This window comes from Diaphorina citri, unplaced genomic scaffold, assembly GCF_000475195.1.
Source record: "Diaphorina citri unplaced genomic scaffold, Diaci psyllid genome assembly version 1.1 scaffold433, whole genome shotgun sequence".
In the NCBI taxonomy this organism is placed as follows: Eukaryota; Metazoa; Arthropoda; class Insecta; order Hemiptera; family Psyllidae; genus Diaphorina; species Diaphorina citri.
The window spans coordinates 186128-205973 of NW_007377868.1; the positions used below are offsets into that span (position 1 = coordinate 186128).

At 39.8% G+C, this 19846-nt stretch overlaps 1 protein-coding gene across 1 annotated transcript in view; it reads left to right on the forward strand.

Moving 5' to 3' along the window:
• The window catches only part of LOC103508769 (uncharacterized F-box/LRR-repeat protein C02F5.7), a gene marked incomplete at its 3' end in the record, with an annotated part of 32633 nt that extends 16009 nt beyond the window's left edge, over nt 1-16624 (forward strand). The window contains 5 exon segments of the mRNA XM_008473338.3: nt 709-902; nt 1304-1468; nt 1813-2049; nt 14913-15171; nt 16376-16624. Coding sequence (XP_008471560.1) covers nt 709-902; nt 1304-1468; nt 1813-2049; nt 14913-15171; nt 16376-16624 — 1104 coding nt within the window.
• Between the last annotated feature and the right edge of the window lie 3222 nt (nt 16625-19846).

A 19846-nucleotide genomic window follows, 5' to 3' on the forward strand; every position in this document is an offset into this window, starting at 1 on the left:
GTTGTATTGAGAGGTGCTTGTAAATGACTTAATATCTGCCTATGTGTGGTTATGGCATATTCTCTAGGGAACCGGTGCAGTATGTACGAACTTACTAAATTTTTCTATCTATGTTATATTATTGTAATGTAGGAGTATACTCTTCAAACATTCGAATTTTAGAAAGGAACAAATAAAAAAAAACAAAAAAAAAAAAAAAAAAAAAAATCAAAGGTAAATAATAAACAAGTTGTATTGAGAGTCTTGTATTGACTTTAAAAATATTACCCATTATGGGGTAGGCAGTATTTGTCTCGAACCACGTTATGGTTAACTTGACCGGTCTAATTATGCATCCCTATCCAAATATGTCATGGTAGAAGTTACTTCATCAACATCAGAATTTACGGGTGTGGGTTTTAGAACATGTAAGTTATAAGATTATCTGTATCCATAACCAGGGTTCAAAACCTGTCAACCCAAAGTTATGGTATTGTTTACAGGTTTTGAATTTGGAACAACTCTGTACACATGTGACCCGAAAAATCCTGATGTTTTTCGCGTTTTAAAGCCTGTGACTTCGGTAAATTGGGATGTAATCTTCCTATGACATAACATAAACTTAAAAAAAAAAAAAAAAAAAAAATGAAAAAGGAAAGATTTTATCCTTTCCAAAAAGTTTTTTTTTTTTCAATGTGACCTCTCCTCATTTTCATTGTGATTCCCCAGTTTGCAAGCGTTGGCATCGTCTCAGTCGCGCGATGTGGCTGGTGGTGCGCGACCTTAACTTTTGCCGCCCCCCGCTATGCGCCTTCCTCCGGGCGACCTCCTACGACATCACCGCCAAACAGCTCACCTCGTACACCGGGCACAACCTGGCCGCCCTCACCATCAAGCGGTTCAACAACGTCGATACGCTCAAGGTAAATCGAAAGGGTTTTATCGACAACTAGTGGTTAATCCTTCCTTTGTACGGGATCAGCGCGGCGTAAGAGGCATGACTTTGAAGTGCCGCCATTTTGAATCAGGATGGAATTTGTGACAATTTTATGTAGCCTATCTCACCTTCAGTACTCTTCTTAACAACCACAAAAAATTTCATCCAAATCGGTCGAGCCGTTTTTGCGTGAAAAGAGTACAACGTAAGGTCCATCAGCGTGATAGACAGACAATTACACACACAGACAGGCAGACAGACGGGAATTTTTCCAATTTTATTTTTGGAATCGTGGTTGCAATAAGGAGTAAGAATAACCAAAAAAAATCACGATTCCAAGCAATGTACAGACAAATCTACAATTTTATTTATATGTTTTGTTTCAAGGTGATCCGGGACAATTGCAAGTGTCTGGAGCGACTCAGTCTGGTGCATTTCAATCTGTACGATGTGAAGACTGCACTGCCCTCCCTGAAGAATCTGAAGCATTTGACCTTGGAGAGTTGCTCGGTGGGGGACAAACTCCTCGTGCGAGTCTTCAAGGCGGCCCAGGTAAAAAGATCTTTCTTACCATCTTTTTTTCATCTGAGAATTTAAAGTACGTACCATCTTTTATTATTATTATTATTTTTTTTTCAATTCCATTTATCAGTGTACCATCTTTTTTTTATTTCTTTATTTTTATTTTTCAATTCAATTTATCAGTGTCTTTGTGATCATTTTTTTTAATATCAGTGTCTTTATGATGATTATTGTCATTTGGTTTTACTCTATACCAGATTAAGTAATACTACTAAAAAGTAGTTTTTGTGATAGGTAAAGAGGATTATTTTTAAAGGTTTATTGCTTGATAAATCAATATTCTTTTCTACTATTATTCTATTCTATTCCCTCAGAGTCTGGAGAGCATCACATGTTGCCGTCACCTCACCGGGACACAGTTTATCGAGAACCTGTCCAACATTCACACGTTCAATATGGCTTCGTCAGAGGTGACACTGGAGTACTTCGATAGATTTCTGGGCAAGAATGGAGGTGTGTTGAGAAGACTGAGCCTGGTGCGGTGTAGACTGGACGAGGATATGTATGAGGAGGCCGTCGAAAAAATAGTCAAACACGCACCCAACCTAGAAGTAAGTTGGGGAGAAAATGCACTAAAGAGAGGCATTAATTATCCTTCTCTTAAAACCACGAAAAAATAAAATGAATCCTTCTAGTTATATTCCTATTTCTCTTTGAAATTCTTCTGCCAAACTTTTAGAAAAATAACTAACAAAAGGTTATTCTGGTTTTTAAATTGCCCTATCCATCTCCATGCTTCACAGTTGTAGAGTAGTTAAGTAGTTAGTAGGTATATGTTACTGGTGTTCTTCTGTTCAGTGATGTTAAAACCGTGTGGAACAAAGGAAGTTGAATATCAGATTTAATATAACTCCAGGAAGAAAACAAAACGTGGATAATCATACTCAATTTTTTTTCTCTTAAATGAGCTCTCGCACCCAAACCCTGTGAGCCTTTGAGATATTTTACCTGTCTTCTGTATTTAATTTCACTATTGTCAGCATTTAAACTGCTGCAGGGCCCTATTCAATGAAATAATCCATTTCGAACTCCACACAAAGAACACGTTTCGACTGGAGTGCAATAAAAGCAGATAAGCACTTATTTAACACTGTACAAAGTAATGAAACAGCTTCATTAGACTCGTGTGGTCTGTGTCGTAGCATAAGCACTGTACGGAGGAGTGATGAAACCAAGTACATCTCCAAATATGCACCTTTCTTTCCTCGCCTTACTACCAGCTACCAGCCCATGATGATGATGATCCTCTCAACATCGATTCGGCCTTTTGTACCTGAAGGCCATTGGGATCTATACGAAAATCTAGATTCTAGATAAACTTGGGTCGGCGCGAACGACACAAAAGTGTTAGTGTTAAAGCGCCCAATTTGAAGAAAGAAGAAGAAGAAGAAGAAGAAGAAGAAGAAGAAAAAAAAAGAATTGCAAATTTTTGGGCTGTTTTTAGCATTGTTTTTTCAGTAACATAAAATAATGGCATCTTTCGCAAGATGGGAAAAAAAGTCTAGTAGTATTACTTTCTATTACTACAGTATAGCGGAGCTATACTAGTAATGAAAGTATTGCAATCGGTCCAAATTTTCAAAATCGGGAAATGGTTGGAAATATCCGTTTTGGGATCCCCTGATGTCAAAAAAGTGATTTTTAGCCCATGGTCTGTACGTAACGTACGTACGTACGTAACGTACGTACGTACGTAACGTACGTACGTACGTAACGTACGTACGTACGTAACGTACGTACGTACGTAACGTACGTACGTACGTAACGTACGTACGTACGTAACGTACGTACGTACGTAACGTACGTACGTACGTAACGTACGTACGTACGTAACGTACGTACGTACGTAACGTACGTACGTACGTAACGTACGTACGTACGTAACGTACGTACGTACGTAACGTACGTACGTACGTAACGTACGTACGTACGTACGTACGTACGTACGTGCGTACATACATACGTACAGACCATGGGCTAAAAATCACTTTTTTGACATCAGGGGATCCCAAAACGGATATTTCCAACCATTTCCCGATTTTGAAAATTTGGACCGATTGCAATACTTTCATTACTAGTATAGCTCCGCTAAACTGTAGTAATAGAAAGTAAAAAATCTGGTGTGAACATCACACGACTTTCCTTATCCTATTGAATGATGCTTATTTGAGTGTTCTTTTACCCTAACTTTTACAATATCTCTAACCGTTTTGTCGCTATAGCTGAAAACCGCCAAAAAACGGTCGAAATCTGTCAAAAGCGGTCAAAATACCGCCAAGCGCAGCAAACATCTCAACCAAACGTTTTGTGTTGCATCCTTATCACATTTGTGAACTACATACCAAATTTCAAGTCTCTTTTTTTTTTTTTTTTTTTTTTTTTTTTTTTTACGATCCACTCAAAAAATCTCGAGAATTGATTTGAAATTTGAATTTCTTTAAACGCTGAAACATAAAATCTTACCTGTGCAATTACTGGCACGGCCTAAAGCTGTGCCCTTCCTAAGACACGGCACAATACCTTGCCCGGCACAATCCTTTGTTAACGCCTACTTAAAAAAGAGGGAAAGAAAGGCCCAACCCATCCTTTAGGGCTGTTTGCCCCTACACCTAAGCCTTAAGGTGGTCTTGTTTATAAAGGGCGTACTTACTCGGAGTTTCGGCTGGGCATATCTGTTTTCCGTTTAGCCAGATGGTCTTCACCTTGGGACTGCCTCCATTCGGTTCAAATCGGACCATTATCCGAGTTGTCATAGGTCGACTGGGATCCAGAACTTGCTCCAGGTTGAGGATGGTGAACTCCTTGTTATTCGAAGTGGTCACTTCTCCTAGCCATGACTGAAAATCAATGGAACAGTTGTGCTGACTTAGGTGAGGTTTTAAAGTCAAAGAGCTGCCAGCCTAGTTAGCTTAGTTGGTAGTGCGTCTGCCTTGTAAGCGCTAGGCCGCGGGTTCGATTCCCGCCCGGGGCGGATTTTATCCTGATGGGATAATGTTCGTTCTCGGAACGGCTGACTTTCTCCTATCCTGTTTTCCTTCCCTCTTCGATTTCGGGACGATAAGACCATAGCAGTTACAGTTATTATTAATTTTTTTTTACGATGGTATGCATCGAATCTGGTACTTTCTGGAGGGCAAGTCCGCGTTACCTCTGGGGACTAACCGAGTTTCCTCGTTTCTGTTTTCAGACACGCCCATCATGACCGCCGTCCAACAAGCCACGTCGGCGGGGAAGAAGTTCAATCGCCGTCTCATTCTGAAGGAGTCCACGATGAACATGCTGTCCGAAGTGGTATCGCTGGGGTCTCTGCCGTCCGTCGGGAGCAACGACCTCGAGTCGGACGACACGGACATGTCGGGAGACGAGGGCGGTGACCTGTTGAATGCGCTTAGTAAGTATCCAATATACAGGAGCTCTGTTTTTCATTCCAACGCGGGTATGACGCCTACCCAACGCGAACTGAAGCGTATTTTTCATTTCACTTCCCCTCCTGTAGTAACTACCTGTGTTTGTCATTCCGACGCGGGTACGATGCGAACCCGACGTGAACTGGATGCGTGTTTTTCATTCCCCTTTCCCTCCTGGCGTATCTCTTCGTGTGAACGCCGCGTCCTAAATTCCGGAAGCGACTCTCCATCAGCATCAAGAACAAAATTGTTTTGTATTTTTCATTTCACTTCCCCTCCTGTAGTAACTAGCTGTGTTTGTCATTCCGACGCGGGTACGATGCGAACCCGACGCGGGTACGATGCGAACCCGACGCGGGTACGATGCGAACCCGACGTGAACTGGATGCGTGTTTTTCATTCCCCTTCCCCTCCTGGCGTATCTCTTCGTGTGAACGCCGCGTCCTAAATTCCGGAAGCGACTCTCCATCAGCATCAAGAACAAAATTGTTTTGTAATTTTTCCGCTAGATGTCATGTTCGTTGAGTTTCTACAATTCCCCCCCCCTTCCGAACGCAGAGTGAACGCGATGATGCGGCGCGGTGTAGAAAAGAAAAACAGGCCTATAGTGATTGGAATTTACAGGTCTGTTTTTCTCTTCTACTTCTACGCCTCAACTTTATTAAAGAGGTTTAAAAAAAGAAAGAGGTTTTATAAAGGGAAGGTCTTATCATCCCGAAATCAAAGAGAGAAGGAAGACAGGATAGAAGAAAGCCAGCCGTTCCGAGAGCAAACTTGATCTGTTTAGTAGAAAATCTTCCCCGGCCGGGAATCGAACCCGCGACTCTGACGAAACTAACCTGGCCTATAGTGATCGGAATTCACAGGTCTGTTTTTCTCTTCTACTTCTACGCCTCAACTTTATTAAAGAGGTTTAAAAAAAGAAAGAGGTTTTATAAAGAGAACTGTAACTGTGAAGGTCTTATTATCCCCTAATTGTATGTAAGTATTATTCTTTAACCCATCAAATATACGAGACCTTATTTAGACTGCTGGGGTAAAGGGACTTTTCAGTCATATTCGGGCAGGATAAATAAGGTCTATTCTATTCTATTATCTCGAAATCAAAGAGAGAAGGAAGACAGGATAGAAGAAAGCCAATTGTGTCGAGAGCGAACTTGATCTGTTTAGTAGAAAATCTTCCCCGGGCGGGAATCGAACCCGCGACTCTGACGAAACTAACCTATTTCTTTCCTATTCTATTATATTCTAATCTATTTTTATTCTATTATTTCAGATCTAGTTGACTCGGATGATGAGTACATGTATCTGATGGAGCTCGGCATTGATGGGCTGGAGTTTGGTTACGATTTCGATCCTGATGACGAAGTTTACCTGGGCCATCAGTTTGGGGCGGTATGGGTGACCATCCGGGCAATCGCGTGCTGCTGGTTTTTCCTATACTCGTTCAAGAGTGAGGTCCATGCTAGATGGCAGGTAGCTTGTTGTAAAACCCCTCTCACTATAGTCATAGCTATTCAGTTATACTGATAGATTCTGACGCGATTTTGTGTAGATAGAGCCATTAGTCAGGATTTCCCGTAGGAAATCTGTAGGGGATTACCCCTACAACTTTGTTGTACTTAGTACATGGTTTGAAAGTAAACTTTTTCACACAAAATGGGAAAAGAAAGCTTTTTAAAAACTTTCTTTGAAAAAGCCCTCAAATCAGATCAGGAAAAATCTACGAATGATTGCATCATCTTTTTGTAAAAACAAAATAAAAAATCAAAACAAGAGAGGATGCTAAAAAGGACCTACAGAGGGAGCCACCTCCTTGAGAATCTTGAGATTGATAAAAGATAAAATTTGTCCTTCACTTTGTATTGAGGTTTGAAATAGTTTTACCCACTGCCACTAGATAGCAACAGTGGTATGATATTGATTGTTTTGAACTAAACGTTATCACCCGATAACAAATGGCCGCACAAAACGGAGAAATCATACCAAAATTCAAACAAAACTGCTTGTTATCACCCGATAACAAATGGCCACACAAAACGGAGAAATCATACCAAAATTCAAACAAAACTGCTTAACTGTTCATAAAAAACATGGTGTCAAAGGGTTAATAGAACATACCCAATAAAGGGTTAAAATTACAAATTACAACAAAGGGTTAAAGTCATGGTGTCAAAGGGTTAATAGAACATACCCAATAAAGGGTTAAAATTACAAATTACAACAAAGGGTTAAAGTTCAATAAAAATAATAGGGAAAATATTGGTATCAAAGGGTTAATGTATAAGACACAGTAGGTGCAAGCAAGGGTTAATGTTGAAACATATAAAATGAATTTTACATAGGTACTTATTAAAATGTTATTTAATTAAATGAAATACCTAATTAAACAAAATTCAACACTATAGGTATTAAAAAAAAATATTTTCCATAAAATAAATGGTTACAAAATCAAATAACCCAAAATATGACTAACATATTAAAGAAAATAACATGGATCAAAACATGTGATAACATATCAAAGAAAAAAAATGTTACATGTGAAAGAGATAATTTTATCCTAATAAAAATTACCCTTTTTTAATATTTAATTTGGATTTGGGCTAAATCAACTTTTCTCAGATCCTGAGGGTCATCTAACGCCTGACATAGATAAGTGTTGGCACTTATATGTTGTTTTATAATGAATGCTTACGATAAAATATTTTCCAGGTATATAGGTAGTTTCATTGTTACAAACTAGGTAGGTATTCATAAGGAAAACATACAGTACATGGTTACAAAGTCATACAATTCTTTTAGGTCAAAAACAGACAATATTTTTTGTATATAGTTACTTGTATTTATTACAATTTCCTTTTAAAATGAACAACAAATAGTTTGCAATAAAATCTAGGTCAAAAACAGACAAGAATATTTTTTGTATATAGTTACTTGTATTTATTACAATTTCCTTTTAAAATGAACAACAAATAGTTTGCAATAAAATCACAGACCTTTCCTGGGAAATACAAATAAGAAGGGCACCACGACAGTTATTTGACACTGCGAAACAAAATTACCAACTTACTACCTACATTAGAGAATCTTTTAGAGCCGGAGCTGAGGTACATTTTTTCTACCTCATAAGGTACAAAATTTTCTTCCTATGGATCTGATGGGGTTTGGATTTGTGCTAAATCAACTTTTCTCAGATCCTGAGGGTCATCTAACGCCTGACATAGATAAGTGTTGGCACTTATATGTTGTTTTATAATGAATGGGTAGCTACTCTTATCTCAGTTGAGATTGTGGTTCGAGCTTTACGTTGCTGTCGCCATTATGCTATAGCCCCTGGTTTAAAGAGCTAACTATTTCAAGGAAATTTAAAGTTCCCAAAATATCTCAAGGAATTTTAAATTCCCCGAATTACCTCAAAGAATTTTAATATTTTCCGGAGTTTTGAATTTCGCGGAAAATGTTCCCGGAATTTTGAAATCAACAGAGTATGTATACGTGTACCAGAGATTTTGAAGTACCCCGAGTTTTTGTAGGAGTTTTAAATTCCCGGAATATTTCAAAGAATTTTAAATTTTCCCGAAATAGCTCAAAGAATATTAAGGTTTCGCGGAATTCCGGAGTATTTCCCGGAATTTCGAATTCCCAGAAATAGAATTAGTCCATATTCCAGTCCAAAAATAGCTTTCCGAACGAATTTTGAAACATCTCTATTCAGGTATTCAGCATAGCAACTGCTGAATCCTTAGCCCAGTCAGCTTCAAACAATCCTTAGAAAAACTTTGACTCGGAAATGGAACCCGCGACAGAATTTTAAGGTTTCGCGGAATTCCGGAGTATTTCCCGGAATTTCGAATTCCCAGAAATAGAAATAGTCCATAATTCAGTCCAAAAATAGCTTTCCGAATGAATTTTGAAACATCTCTATTCAGATATTCAGCATAGCAACTGCTGAATCCTTAGCCCAGTCAGCTTCAAACAATCCTTAGAAAAACTTTGACTCGGAAATGGAACCCGCGACGGAATTTTAAAGTTTCGCGGAATTCCGGAGTATTTCCCGGAATTTCGAATTCCCAGAAATAGAAATAGTCCATATTCCAGTCCAAAAATGGATTTCCGAATGAATTTTGAAACCTCTCTATTTAGGTATTCAGCATAGCAACCGCTGAATCCTTAGCCCAGTCAGCTTCAAACAATCCTTAGAAAAACTTTGACTCGGAAATGGAACCCGCGACCTCCGGCATGTAAGCCTATTGTGATACCCACTCGGACGCGGAGATTTCGAAGCGTCATAATCAAAAACCAGTAGAAATATTTAAAAATGTCCTTAAGGCCCATTCTCACTTATCGTTCGGAAAAAAGTCGTGTCGTGTGTAGTGGGAACACTCTCATTTAAATTACATTGCCTACAGAACATTCGGAAAAAAATCGGATGAATCTCACGACTGGGATCGGGCCTTAACGAAAACCAGTAGAACCGCTTAGAAAATGTCTTCACCCCTAGTACCTAGTATTCTCTTCTTTCTATATTGTCTCTCTAAATGTAAATTTTGACTTCAAAAGGAAAAAAAATTGTATAAAACGTTTGTGCCTACTTTTATTGATATAAAGGTGGGTTTACACGCTCAAGCCATTCGCACAAACTGGCTTGCGCATGCCGGCTTGTTGGTTTTGCACAAAACTGTGAGAGGAACCTAGGACAAGTATTTGTGGCTTGTACAAACTTCAAGCCTGCGTTCACACGCTACGATTCACTTGTGCAAACCGGTTTGTGCAAATGGTTTGAGCGTATAAACCCACCCTAAGAAGGCTTACTATCCAGCGCTAACGGCGATAGCTTGTTACACGAGTTTCCCATGGATCACTGAAGCAACGTTGCGCGTGGTTGGTATCCGATTGGGTGACCATCCGGGCAATCGCGTGCTGCTGGTTTTTCCTATACTCACTCAAGAGTTAGGTCCATGCTATATGGCAGGTAGCTTGTTGTAAAACCCCTCTCACTATAGTCATAGCTATTCAGTTATACTGATAGATTCTGACGCGGGCTGCGATTCACTTGTGCAAACCGGTCTGTGCAAATGGTTTGAGCGTATAAACCCACCTTAAGAAAGCTTACTATCCAGCGCTAACGGCGATAGCTTGTTACACGAGTTCCCCATGGATCACTGAAGCAACGTTGCGCGTGGTTGGTATCCGATTGGGTGACCATCCGGGCAATCGCGTGCTGCTAGTTTTTCCTATACTCACTCAAGAGTGAGGTCCATGCTATATGGCAGGTAGCTTGTTGTAAAACCCCTCTCACTATAGTCATAGCTATTCAGTTATACTGATAGATTCTGACGCGATTTTGTGTAGATTCATCTCGAAAAGGGGAACACCAGTAACTTATACGCTTCACAGTTGTAGAGTAGTTAGTAGGTATATGTTACTGGTGTTCTTCTGTTCAGTGATGTTAAAACCGTGTGAAACAAAGGAAGTTGAATATCAGATTTAATATAACTCCAGGAAGAAAACAAAACGTGGATAATCATACTTAATTTTTTTCTCTTCAATGAGCTCTAGCACCCAATCCCTGTGAGCCTTTGAGATATTTTACCTGTCTTCTGTATTTAATTTCACTATTGTCAGCATTTAAACTGCTGCAGGGCCCTCAATGAACATTTAATATAACTCCAGGAAGAAAACAAAACGTGGATAATCATACTCAATTTTTTTTTTTCTCTTAAATGAGCTCTAGCACCCAATCCCTGTGAGCCTTTGAGATATTTTACCTGTCTCCTGTATTTAATTTCACTATTGTCAGCATTTAAACTGCTGCAGGGCCCTCAATGAAATAATGCATTTCGAACTCCACACAAAGAACACGTTTCAACGGGAGTGCAATATAAGCACTTATCTAACACTGTACAAAGTAATGTAACAGCTTCATTAGACTCGTGTGGTCTGTGTCGTGGCATAAGCACTGTACGGAGGAGTGATGAAACCCCATTTGTTTTTCCAATATGCATTGTACAAAATTGTTTAGCCTTTATTTAAGTTGTTGGAGTGCAATATAAGCACTTATCTAACACTGTACAAAGTAATGAAACAGCTTCATTAGACTCGTGTGGTCTGTGTCGTAGCATAAGCACTGTACGGAGGAGTGATGAAACCCCATTTGTTTTTCCAATATGCATTGTACAAAATTGTTTAGCCTTTATTTAAGTTGTGCTATAGCCCCTGGTTTAAAGAGCTAACAAGCTAAAGCCTACTAGTCTTTTGAGACTTGCATGTTGCACAGCTAGATCAATCTAACAGTCACAAAGCCTGCACCTGGATTGGAATCTTGTCCAGTTCTTTTTGACCTACCCGGTATATTGGTTATATTTTTAAACAAACGTTTAACTATATAGTCGTGTTTTATTATGGAAATAAGGAAAAAAGCGTTTTTTTCCCACATCTACTTAAATATGTACCTCTTAAAACCACGAAAAGATAAAATGAATCCTTCTAGTTATATTCCCATTTCTCTTTGAAATTCTTCTGCCAAACTTTTAGAAAAATAACTAACAAAAGGTTATTCTGGTTTTTAAATTGCCCTATCCATCTCCAAATACGCACCTTTCTTTCCCTACAACGACCAGCCCATGATGATGATCCCCTCAACATCGATTCGGCCTTTTGTACCTGAAGGCCATTGGGATCTATACGAAAATCTAGATTCTAGATAAACTGGGGTCGGCGCGGACACAAAAGTGTTAGTGTTAAAGCGCCCAATTTGAAGAAAGAAGAAGAAGAAGAAAAAAAAGAATTGCAAATCTTTGGGCTGTTTTTAGCATTGTTTTTTCAGTAACATAAAATAATGGCATCTTTCGCAAGATGGGAAAAAAAGTCTAGTAGTATTTTTTATCACAAAGCCTGCACCTGGATTAGAATCTTGTCCAGTTCTTTTTGACCTACCCGGTATATTGGTTATATTTTTAAACAAACGTTTAACTATAGTCGTATTTTATTATGGAAATAAGGAAAAAAGCGTTTTTTCCCCACATCTACTTAAATATGTATAGTAGCTATCAAAGAAATCAGGAGCGAAATACGCTTTTGGTGTCCCTTTTGGTCAAGTGGAAATTTGGACTTTTTTGTAGTCCTAAAAGCCCAGTGTAACATGTCCAAAGTTTAAGGTTTTGGACATTTTATGTATTGAAACAACTGTCCAAAACTTGGGACCAATACCTATGTCTATTAGAATAATTGAGAATGTACAAAATTTTGGGTGTGGGCATTTAAGCTTACAAACTACTCATATGAGATGTATGTATAACCTATCCTACGTATTAATGCCATTCACATGTATTGCACAAGCTCTGCTTATACGGATGGGTATACCATTTATAAAAATTCAGTATGTTCTGAGAGTTATGTTGAACAAATAATAAATGGAAACTAAAAAAAGGGAACTTTAACTGCTATGGTCTTATCGTCCCGAAATCGAAGAGAGAAGGAAGACAGGATAGGAGAAAGCCAGCCGTTCCGAGAACGAACATTATCCCATCAGGATAAAATCCGCTTTTTTTTTCAATGTGACCTCTCCTCATTTTCATTGTGATTCCCCAGTTTGCAAGCGTTGGCATCGTCTCAGTCGCGCGATGTGGCTGGTGGTGCGCGACCTTAACTTTTGCCGCCCCCCGCTATGCGCCTTCCTCCGGGCGACCTCCTACGACATCACCGCCAAACAGCTCACCTCGTACACCGGGCACAACCTGGCCGCCCTCACCATCAAGCGGTTCAACAACGTCGATACGCTCAAGGTAAATCGAAAGGGTTTTATCGACAACTAGTGGTTAATCCTTCCTTTGTATGTACGGGATCAGCGCGGCGTAAGAGGCATGACTTTGAAGTGCCGCCATTTTGAATCAGGATGGAATGTGACAATTGTATGTAGCCTATCTCACACTCAGTGCTCTTCTTAACAACCACAAAAAATTTCATCCAAATCGGTCGAGCCGTTTTTGCGTGAAAAGAGGACAACGAAAGGTCTATCAGCGTGATAGACAGACATACATACACAATTACACACACACACACACACAGACAGACGGAAATTTTTCCAGTTTGATTTTTGGAATCGTGGGTGCAATAAGGAGTAAGAATAACCAAAAAAATCACGATTCCAAGCAATGTACTGACAAATGACAGTATTGTGTCTCTTCTCGCCCATCTGATGAGAGGCATACTACGGGATGGGCATGCTACGACACAGACCACAAGCGTCCAATGTAGCAGTTGTTTCATCGCTACGAAATAAAAACGGCGGTGAAACACTCATCTTTTTTTTTTTTAAAAAAAAAAAAATCACGAGTTACTGGCTGATTCGGGGTGCACTCAGCGTCGTGAGGACAATTTATTGACGATTTTACGGAGGAACTGGTTAAGATGCCAGCCTCTGTTAATATAGCAAATCAAATGCTTCCTGCTTCTTGGATTATTTCCTTTTCTCTCTGGCTTTCTCCTATCCTGTCTTCCTTCTTTCTTCGCTTTCGGGATGATAAGACCTTAGCAGTTACAGTTCCCTAAACCTACCTATGTGGCGTAGACCCACTGGTGGGCCAATAAATGGTATACGTTTTTTAGATGGGCGAATAAATGGTACACGTTCAAATTTAAGTCATTTGGTACTTGGATACTTGGGTCTTGGATATTGCTTGTTGGGGGTCTAGCATTTGGTTCTAGTGTGATTTTGAATTGATTGTTACTTGTTATTCCCCGAAAGTAGAGATCGGGCTTTTGTTGTTGGATGTGGTTTAGTGTTGATTGGTTCTAGTAGTTCCAGCATAGTGTTTAATAGTGTTGGTTCGTTAGTTGTTTGTTCCGTATTTGGCGATAGATCACTGAAATTGTTGTCAGGAATCACAGTTCTTGAAGGTATGTAGATATAACGGTAAGAACACTATTCCATGTTCATCAGACTTCTAATTATTGTTCTTATAGGTAGTAAGAACACTATTCCATCTACACTATTGACCGTCTAATTGATATCATAAGTAGCTATATCTCTGATTAGCTCATTACTGTCAGCATTCGACAAAATACCGATCTCACGGTGTTTTTCTTCCTAGAAAAATCTCTTTGCTTCGCAAGAATGCCGAAATGGTTCACAATGGCCATAATGTCCTAGCTTCAGCTATTTTCATTAGAGCAAAAAACACGCATCCTTACGTGCATAATAGATCTTCTGCTATTTTCATTAGAGCAAAAAAACACACATCCTCATGTCCATAATGACCTACCTTCTGCATTTTTGCGCAAAACAAATTCTCATAACGTCCCAGCTGGATCTTGTGCTATCTTCATTAGAGCGAAAAGATAATGTGGTCTTCTTTTTTCTACGCGAAGGCAATTATTGATTGACCGTTTTCTCGTTAACCTATAACCATCACTACAACGGGTTTGACCTACACGGTGCCCAGAAAGTAGAGATCGAGATATTCGTATAAGCTTAAAACCCTTAAACCCACTTTCTACGTCTCCAAATTCTGGAGGAGAAAGAAAGATTTAATGGAAGAGAAAAGGACACGGAAAGCATGTAAGTAACCCCAATTTCAGGACTACCTTGCTCTTCCAATTAAGCCATATCGTCGACCCGAACACGAAGAGGCGTAAGTGTAAAAATCACAATTTTGAGAAAATCTGCTGGAAAAACATGCATAGGTACCTAGCTTGCTTTAAAAATGTTTTACCGAATAGGTAAACAACATGTACTTTGTGAAGATTGTGCATTAGAAAGGGCTCAAAAAATAAACGACGATAATTATGTTTGCTCACGGAGGTAAGTCGAAGTCCTCCTTTTTACAGTTTCTTCTGTCTTGAATTGCGGAACGGTGTGACCTCAGTTGTTACGGTTCTATCTATCAAACCTCCAACAACAAATAAACAGACAAATATTTTGGACCTTCCGGGGCATTTTCGTTCCGCTAGTAAATCCAATTATTAACATAAAAATAATGGCATTCTTTCGTTCTCTCCCCGTGCAGTATCTCAAACTAGACCGTTTCTACCGGGCGACGGAAACGCTCAAGCTGGACGCCCTGTACAAACTGTCCAACCTGCGGACCCTCTCCCTCTGTCGGAACAGCGGCCTCACCAGTGAGATCCTCCTGAAGATAGCGCGCAACTGCAAGAGCCTCGAGGCCCTCAGTTTGGACAGTTGTCCGGGCCTGAGCGCGGAATCCATCGTGGCCCTCGGCAAGCTGCCCAAACTCGTGTCCCTGTCCCTGTGTCATATCCGAGAAGGTAAGGAACTTTTAGCCCAGTAGCACATCGGAAGCGTAGTCGCTCGACTTTCAGTAGCGCGTTTTCGCTTGATTGGTTTTTCAGGCGACTACTTACGTTTACAATGTGCGACGGACCTTGAGTAATCTTTTTTTTTTTTGGTCTGGGTTTACAATTTGGCAATCCAGTAACATTTTTCAGCCACCGAGTTCTACCTTCACTTTAGTCCTACTCCTGTTTACCATATGGTATTTGACTGGTATTTAAAGTTAAGCAACGTTGTCCATGGTTAGTATCCGGATGGGTGACCAACGGTGCAATTTGATTGGTTTTTCAGGCGACTACCTACTTACGTTTACAATGTGTGACGGACCTTATTTTTAATCTTTTTTTTTTTGGTCTGGGTTTAGAATTTGGCAATCCAGTAACATTTTTCAGCCACCGAGTTCTACCTTCACTTCAGACTTCAGTCCTACTCCTGTTTACCATATGGTATTTGACTGGTATTTAAAGTTAAGCAACGTTGTTCATGGTTAGTATCCGGATGGGTGACCAACGGTGCAATCGCGTGCTGCTGGCTTTTTCCGGCTCCATTCAGGCTGGGTGAGGTTAATGTGTGTAGCTTGTTGCCGAATACACTCACTCCGATGGCGTATTAGGGATACGTGAATCCCGTGCCGATCAGATTGCTTGCCTCCAAAGAACTCTATCATTCACGTAAAATTTCAATTTTATTTTAACAGGAACAATTTTGTGTGAAACCCAAACTTTGGGCAGTTCGTCAATAAATGTTATGGATGGTTTTTCTCTCTATTTAATTCTATTCTATTCTCTTCCCGTGATTTTCAGGTCTGACCAACCAAGCCATCATCGATCTCGTCAACACGTTGTCTGCTCCGGCCTCGTTCCGTCACCTCCTCGTGGCGAACGGTGCAATCGCGTGCTGCTGGCTTTTTCCGGCTCCGTTCAGGCTGGGTGAGGTTAATGTGTGTAGCTTGTTGCCGAATACACTCACACTCACTCCGATGGCGTATTAGGGATATGTGAATCCCGTGCCGATCAGATTGCTTGCCTCCAAAGAACTCTATCATTCACGTAAAATTTCAATTTTATTTTAACAGGAACAATTTTGTGTGAAAGCCAAACTTTGGGCAGTTCGTCAATAAATTTTATGGATGGTTTCTCTCTATTTAATTCTATTCTATTCTCTTCTCGTGATTTTCAGGTCTGACCAATCAAGCCATCATCGATCTCGTCAACACGTTGTCTGCTCCGGCCTCGTTCCGTCACCTCCTCGTGGCCAACACCTCGCTCTCCGACGAGGCCTTCTACGCGGTCCTCAACCTCTGCGGCTCTCTGGAGACGCTGAACCTCGCGTTCTGCCGCAACGTGACCGAGGCGACGCTAATGTACGCGGAGGACGCGGTCACCAGCCGCACACAGCCGCCGCTTAACCTGACGCTCAATATCGATAGTAAGTATCGAACCGTATGGTGCCATTCCGATCATAGCGACCAAGTCAGATTTACTCCACACAACTGTTTAAAAATAATAGAGCCAGCCTAGTTAGCTTGGTTGGTAGTGCGTCTGCCTTGTAAGCGCTAGGCCGCGGGTTCGATTCCCGCCCGGGGCGGATTTTATTTTGCATCAAATCCAATTTTCAAATTGCAAATCTTCGGGCTGTTTTGAGCATTGTATTTTATTAACATTCTTCCTTAACACTAACACTAGAGTCTTTAATTTATGGTATTTTTTTCATTAAAAAAAGCAAAATTTCACTCAGAAGTGGGAGGCCCTCTTTCAGAAAACCATTGAAAATACATAAGTGGCCGATGGCAGCAAGTGTGGACGTCCAAAGCGGAATCTCTTTGGTTCAGCCATGTTGAAAAAAGTCTTATAATAAAATACGCCTTTATATGTCATTCTCATGCGGTTGTCATGTCAGTTGTCAACTTGGGATTTTTTGAAGTTAAGTAGGTAAGTTGAGTTCCGTTAGACGTTTGATTTTGATTGAAGCTTCGTTCATCGTTCAATACCTACAAAGTTCTAATTTCTAAAAGCTTCCAGGTTCAGTCCAGTCATCTTTTAGGTAGGTAGGTAACTACTTCAATCCAGTCAGTTCACTTCTTAAGTTTCACTAGTCGGTAGGTACAGAGTACAGTTCCTAGAAACGACGAAACAACATTGAAAAAATTCACTTTCACAGAACTTGTGCACTTTTCCAACTTGAGTTCAATAGAATTCACTTTTTTACTTTCTATTACCCTTACGTATAGGGAACCTATACAAGGTAATGAGAAAGTATTGCAATCGGTCCAAATTTTCAAACCACAGTCAGCATCATGTCTGGCCTTTGAATTTGTGATGGAGTTTCTAAATCTTTTGCTGACACAGATAAAATCAATTAGATTCTTAGTAGAACCATTAGGTGAGGTCCATGTGTGACGTTTGGATTCCTTTTGTTCATACCAAGTGTTTGTTATGAACAGTTCATGTTCATAACAAAGGTTTATAAGATCTTGACCTGAGCTGTTCAGTGATCCAAGACCATGTGGTCCAACAACGTCATCTATTCTTTGATTTCCCACTTTAGCATTAAAGTCACCCATTAATACTAGAACTTCATGGAACTGCTTCATTCTCAAGGTGTTTCTTAATTCGTCATAGAATGCCTCTTTTTCTTCATCGCTCTTATCAAGGGTGGGTGCATAACATTGTAAGAGCTAAATCAACTTTTCTCAGATCCTGAGGGTCATCTAACGCCTGACATAGATAAGTGTTGGCACTTATATGTTGTTTTATAATGAATGGTCCAATCCACTGGGCACTGAGACTTGCAGTTTTTCCTTCCACAGCACTTGACAATGCATGATTCCTCACATACACCTCTTGTCCAACTTGCAGTTCTTTTTTGTTTTCACTGGAACCACTGTATCTTGTCTGGTAGTCCTTGAGATTGTCCTTGACCATTTTATCAGTTTGAGACCGAGTTACTCTTCTTTGTTCAGCACAATCATCCTGAGAGGAGTTCTGTTCAATTTGACAAACATCAAGTGGATGTCTGAGATTTTTTCCAAATAATATTTCAGCAGGGGTATGTTTTGTACCTGCATTTTCAGAAGTTCTGAGAGAAAATAAAATTTTCGGAATATTCTCATCCCATTTCTTATGATTTTTCTCATCCAGCAGAAACATACGCAGCTTGTTTTTGATCTTCTGATTTTCACGTTCAGTAGGGTTCTGACGTGGGCAATAAGTTGCAGTAGTATAATGCTTTATCTTCCATGTATCACAGGCATTCTTGAACATTTTTGAAGTGAACTGGCTGCCATTGTCGGATATTATAACTTGCGGATACCCAAACCTGCAGAAGAATTCCTGTTCCAGTGATGATATTATTTTCTTGGTATCGGATGAACTTAACGGATAAGCCTCTGTCCATTTGGAAAAATTGTCAGTGGCAACCAGCAAAAATCTTTTTCCTTTGGTTGACCGGGTATATGGTCCCATCAAATCGATGCAAACCGTATGCATAACTCCAACTGGTGTCCTGGGAGTCAGGGGACTGGAATTTATTCTTCCTGTAGTTTTGACCCGTGCACAAACACTACACTTCTTTACATAATCACTGACATCCTTTGTCATCCCTGACCAGGTATATGTCCTTTGAATGGCTTTGAGCGTCTGATCTCGTCCTGGATGGGAGTAAAGTGGATCATCATGATACAGTTTGATTATAATTGGTACCATTTTTCTTGGAATCAATATTTTGTAAGTACCTTTAGTTTTGAAGTATAAAATTCCATCATCTTTTTTATACTTGTCTGTACTGTCCAAAATGTTTTGGTTTATCATTTCTTCTTGGGTTTTCCTTATTTGTTCCAAGATATCTTTTTCTTCCAAACTATGGAGTTGTTGAACATTTTCCAACTGAGTGGGTGGAAAAACCATCCTTTCCCAGTCTTCATTTTCAGAACCCACTTCTTCATTCCATGGTGATCTAGACATGGCGTCAGGGAGCTCGTTGTTTCGACCTTTCACGTGTTCAATCGAGAAAGTATATTCTTGCAGTAACAAAGCCCATCGAATCAACTTGCTTTTGTCCTAGAATTTATTCTATATAGTATTGCATGCAAAAAGTTGGATGCTGAAACTGGTAGACAGTTTGAGACTTCCATTCTCAAAGAAACAAAGATGCCTAGTTTCAATGATCTTTTAACTTACGTTAAAAATTTGGTAAGAGTCATGGAAAGAACCGAAGGGTTTTCTGTTCATGCAGGTTCAAGCAAAGATATTTCAAGAAAGCCCCGTACACATCCAGTGTCTGGACCAATATCTAAACCAACATCTCAATGCATGATAGCTACTGAACAAAATAAGATTTGTGTAGCTTGCAAAAAAGCTTCTCATGCTTTGTACCATTGTGCAGTGTTCAAATCACTTGAACCAAAACAGAGGGTTGAATTTGTGAAAGCAAATAAGTTTTGTTTTAACTGTCTATCAGACTCCCATTTAGCTTCAGTTTGCAAAGCTTCAGCTTGTCGCTTGTGTGGATTTAAGACATAACACCTTATTACATCTACAGAGTTACTAGCAGAAATCCTCGCCTTCAGTATGTGTGTTTGGTGTGAACTGTCGACAGTGCACCATTTGATGGACCTCATCTACTATCTATAGGACAACATCACCTAAAGAC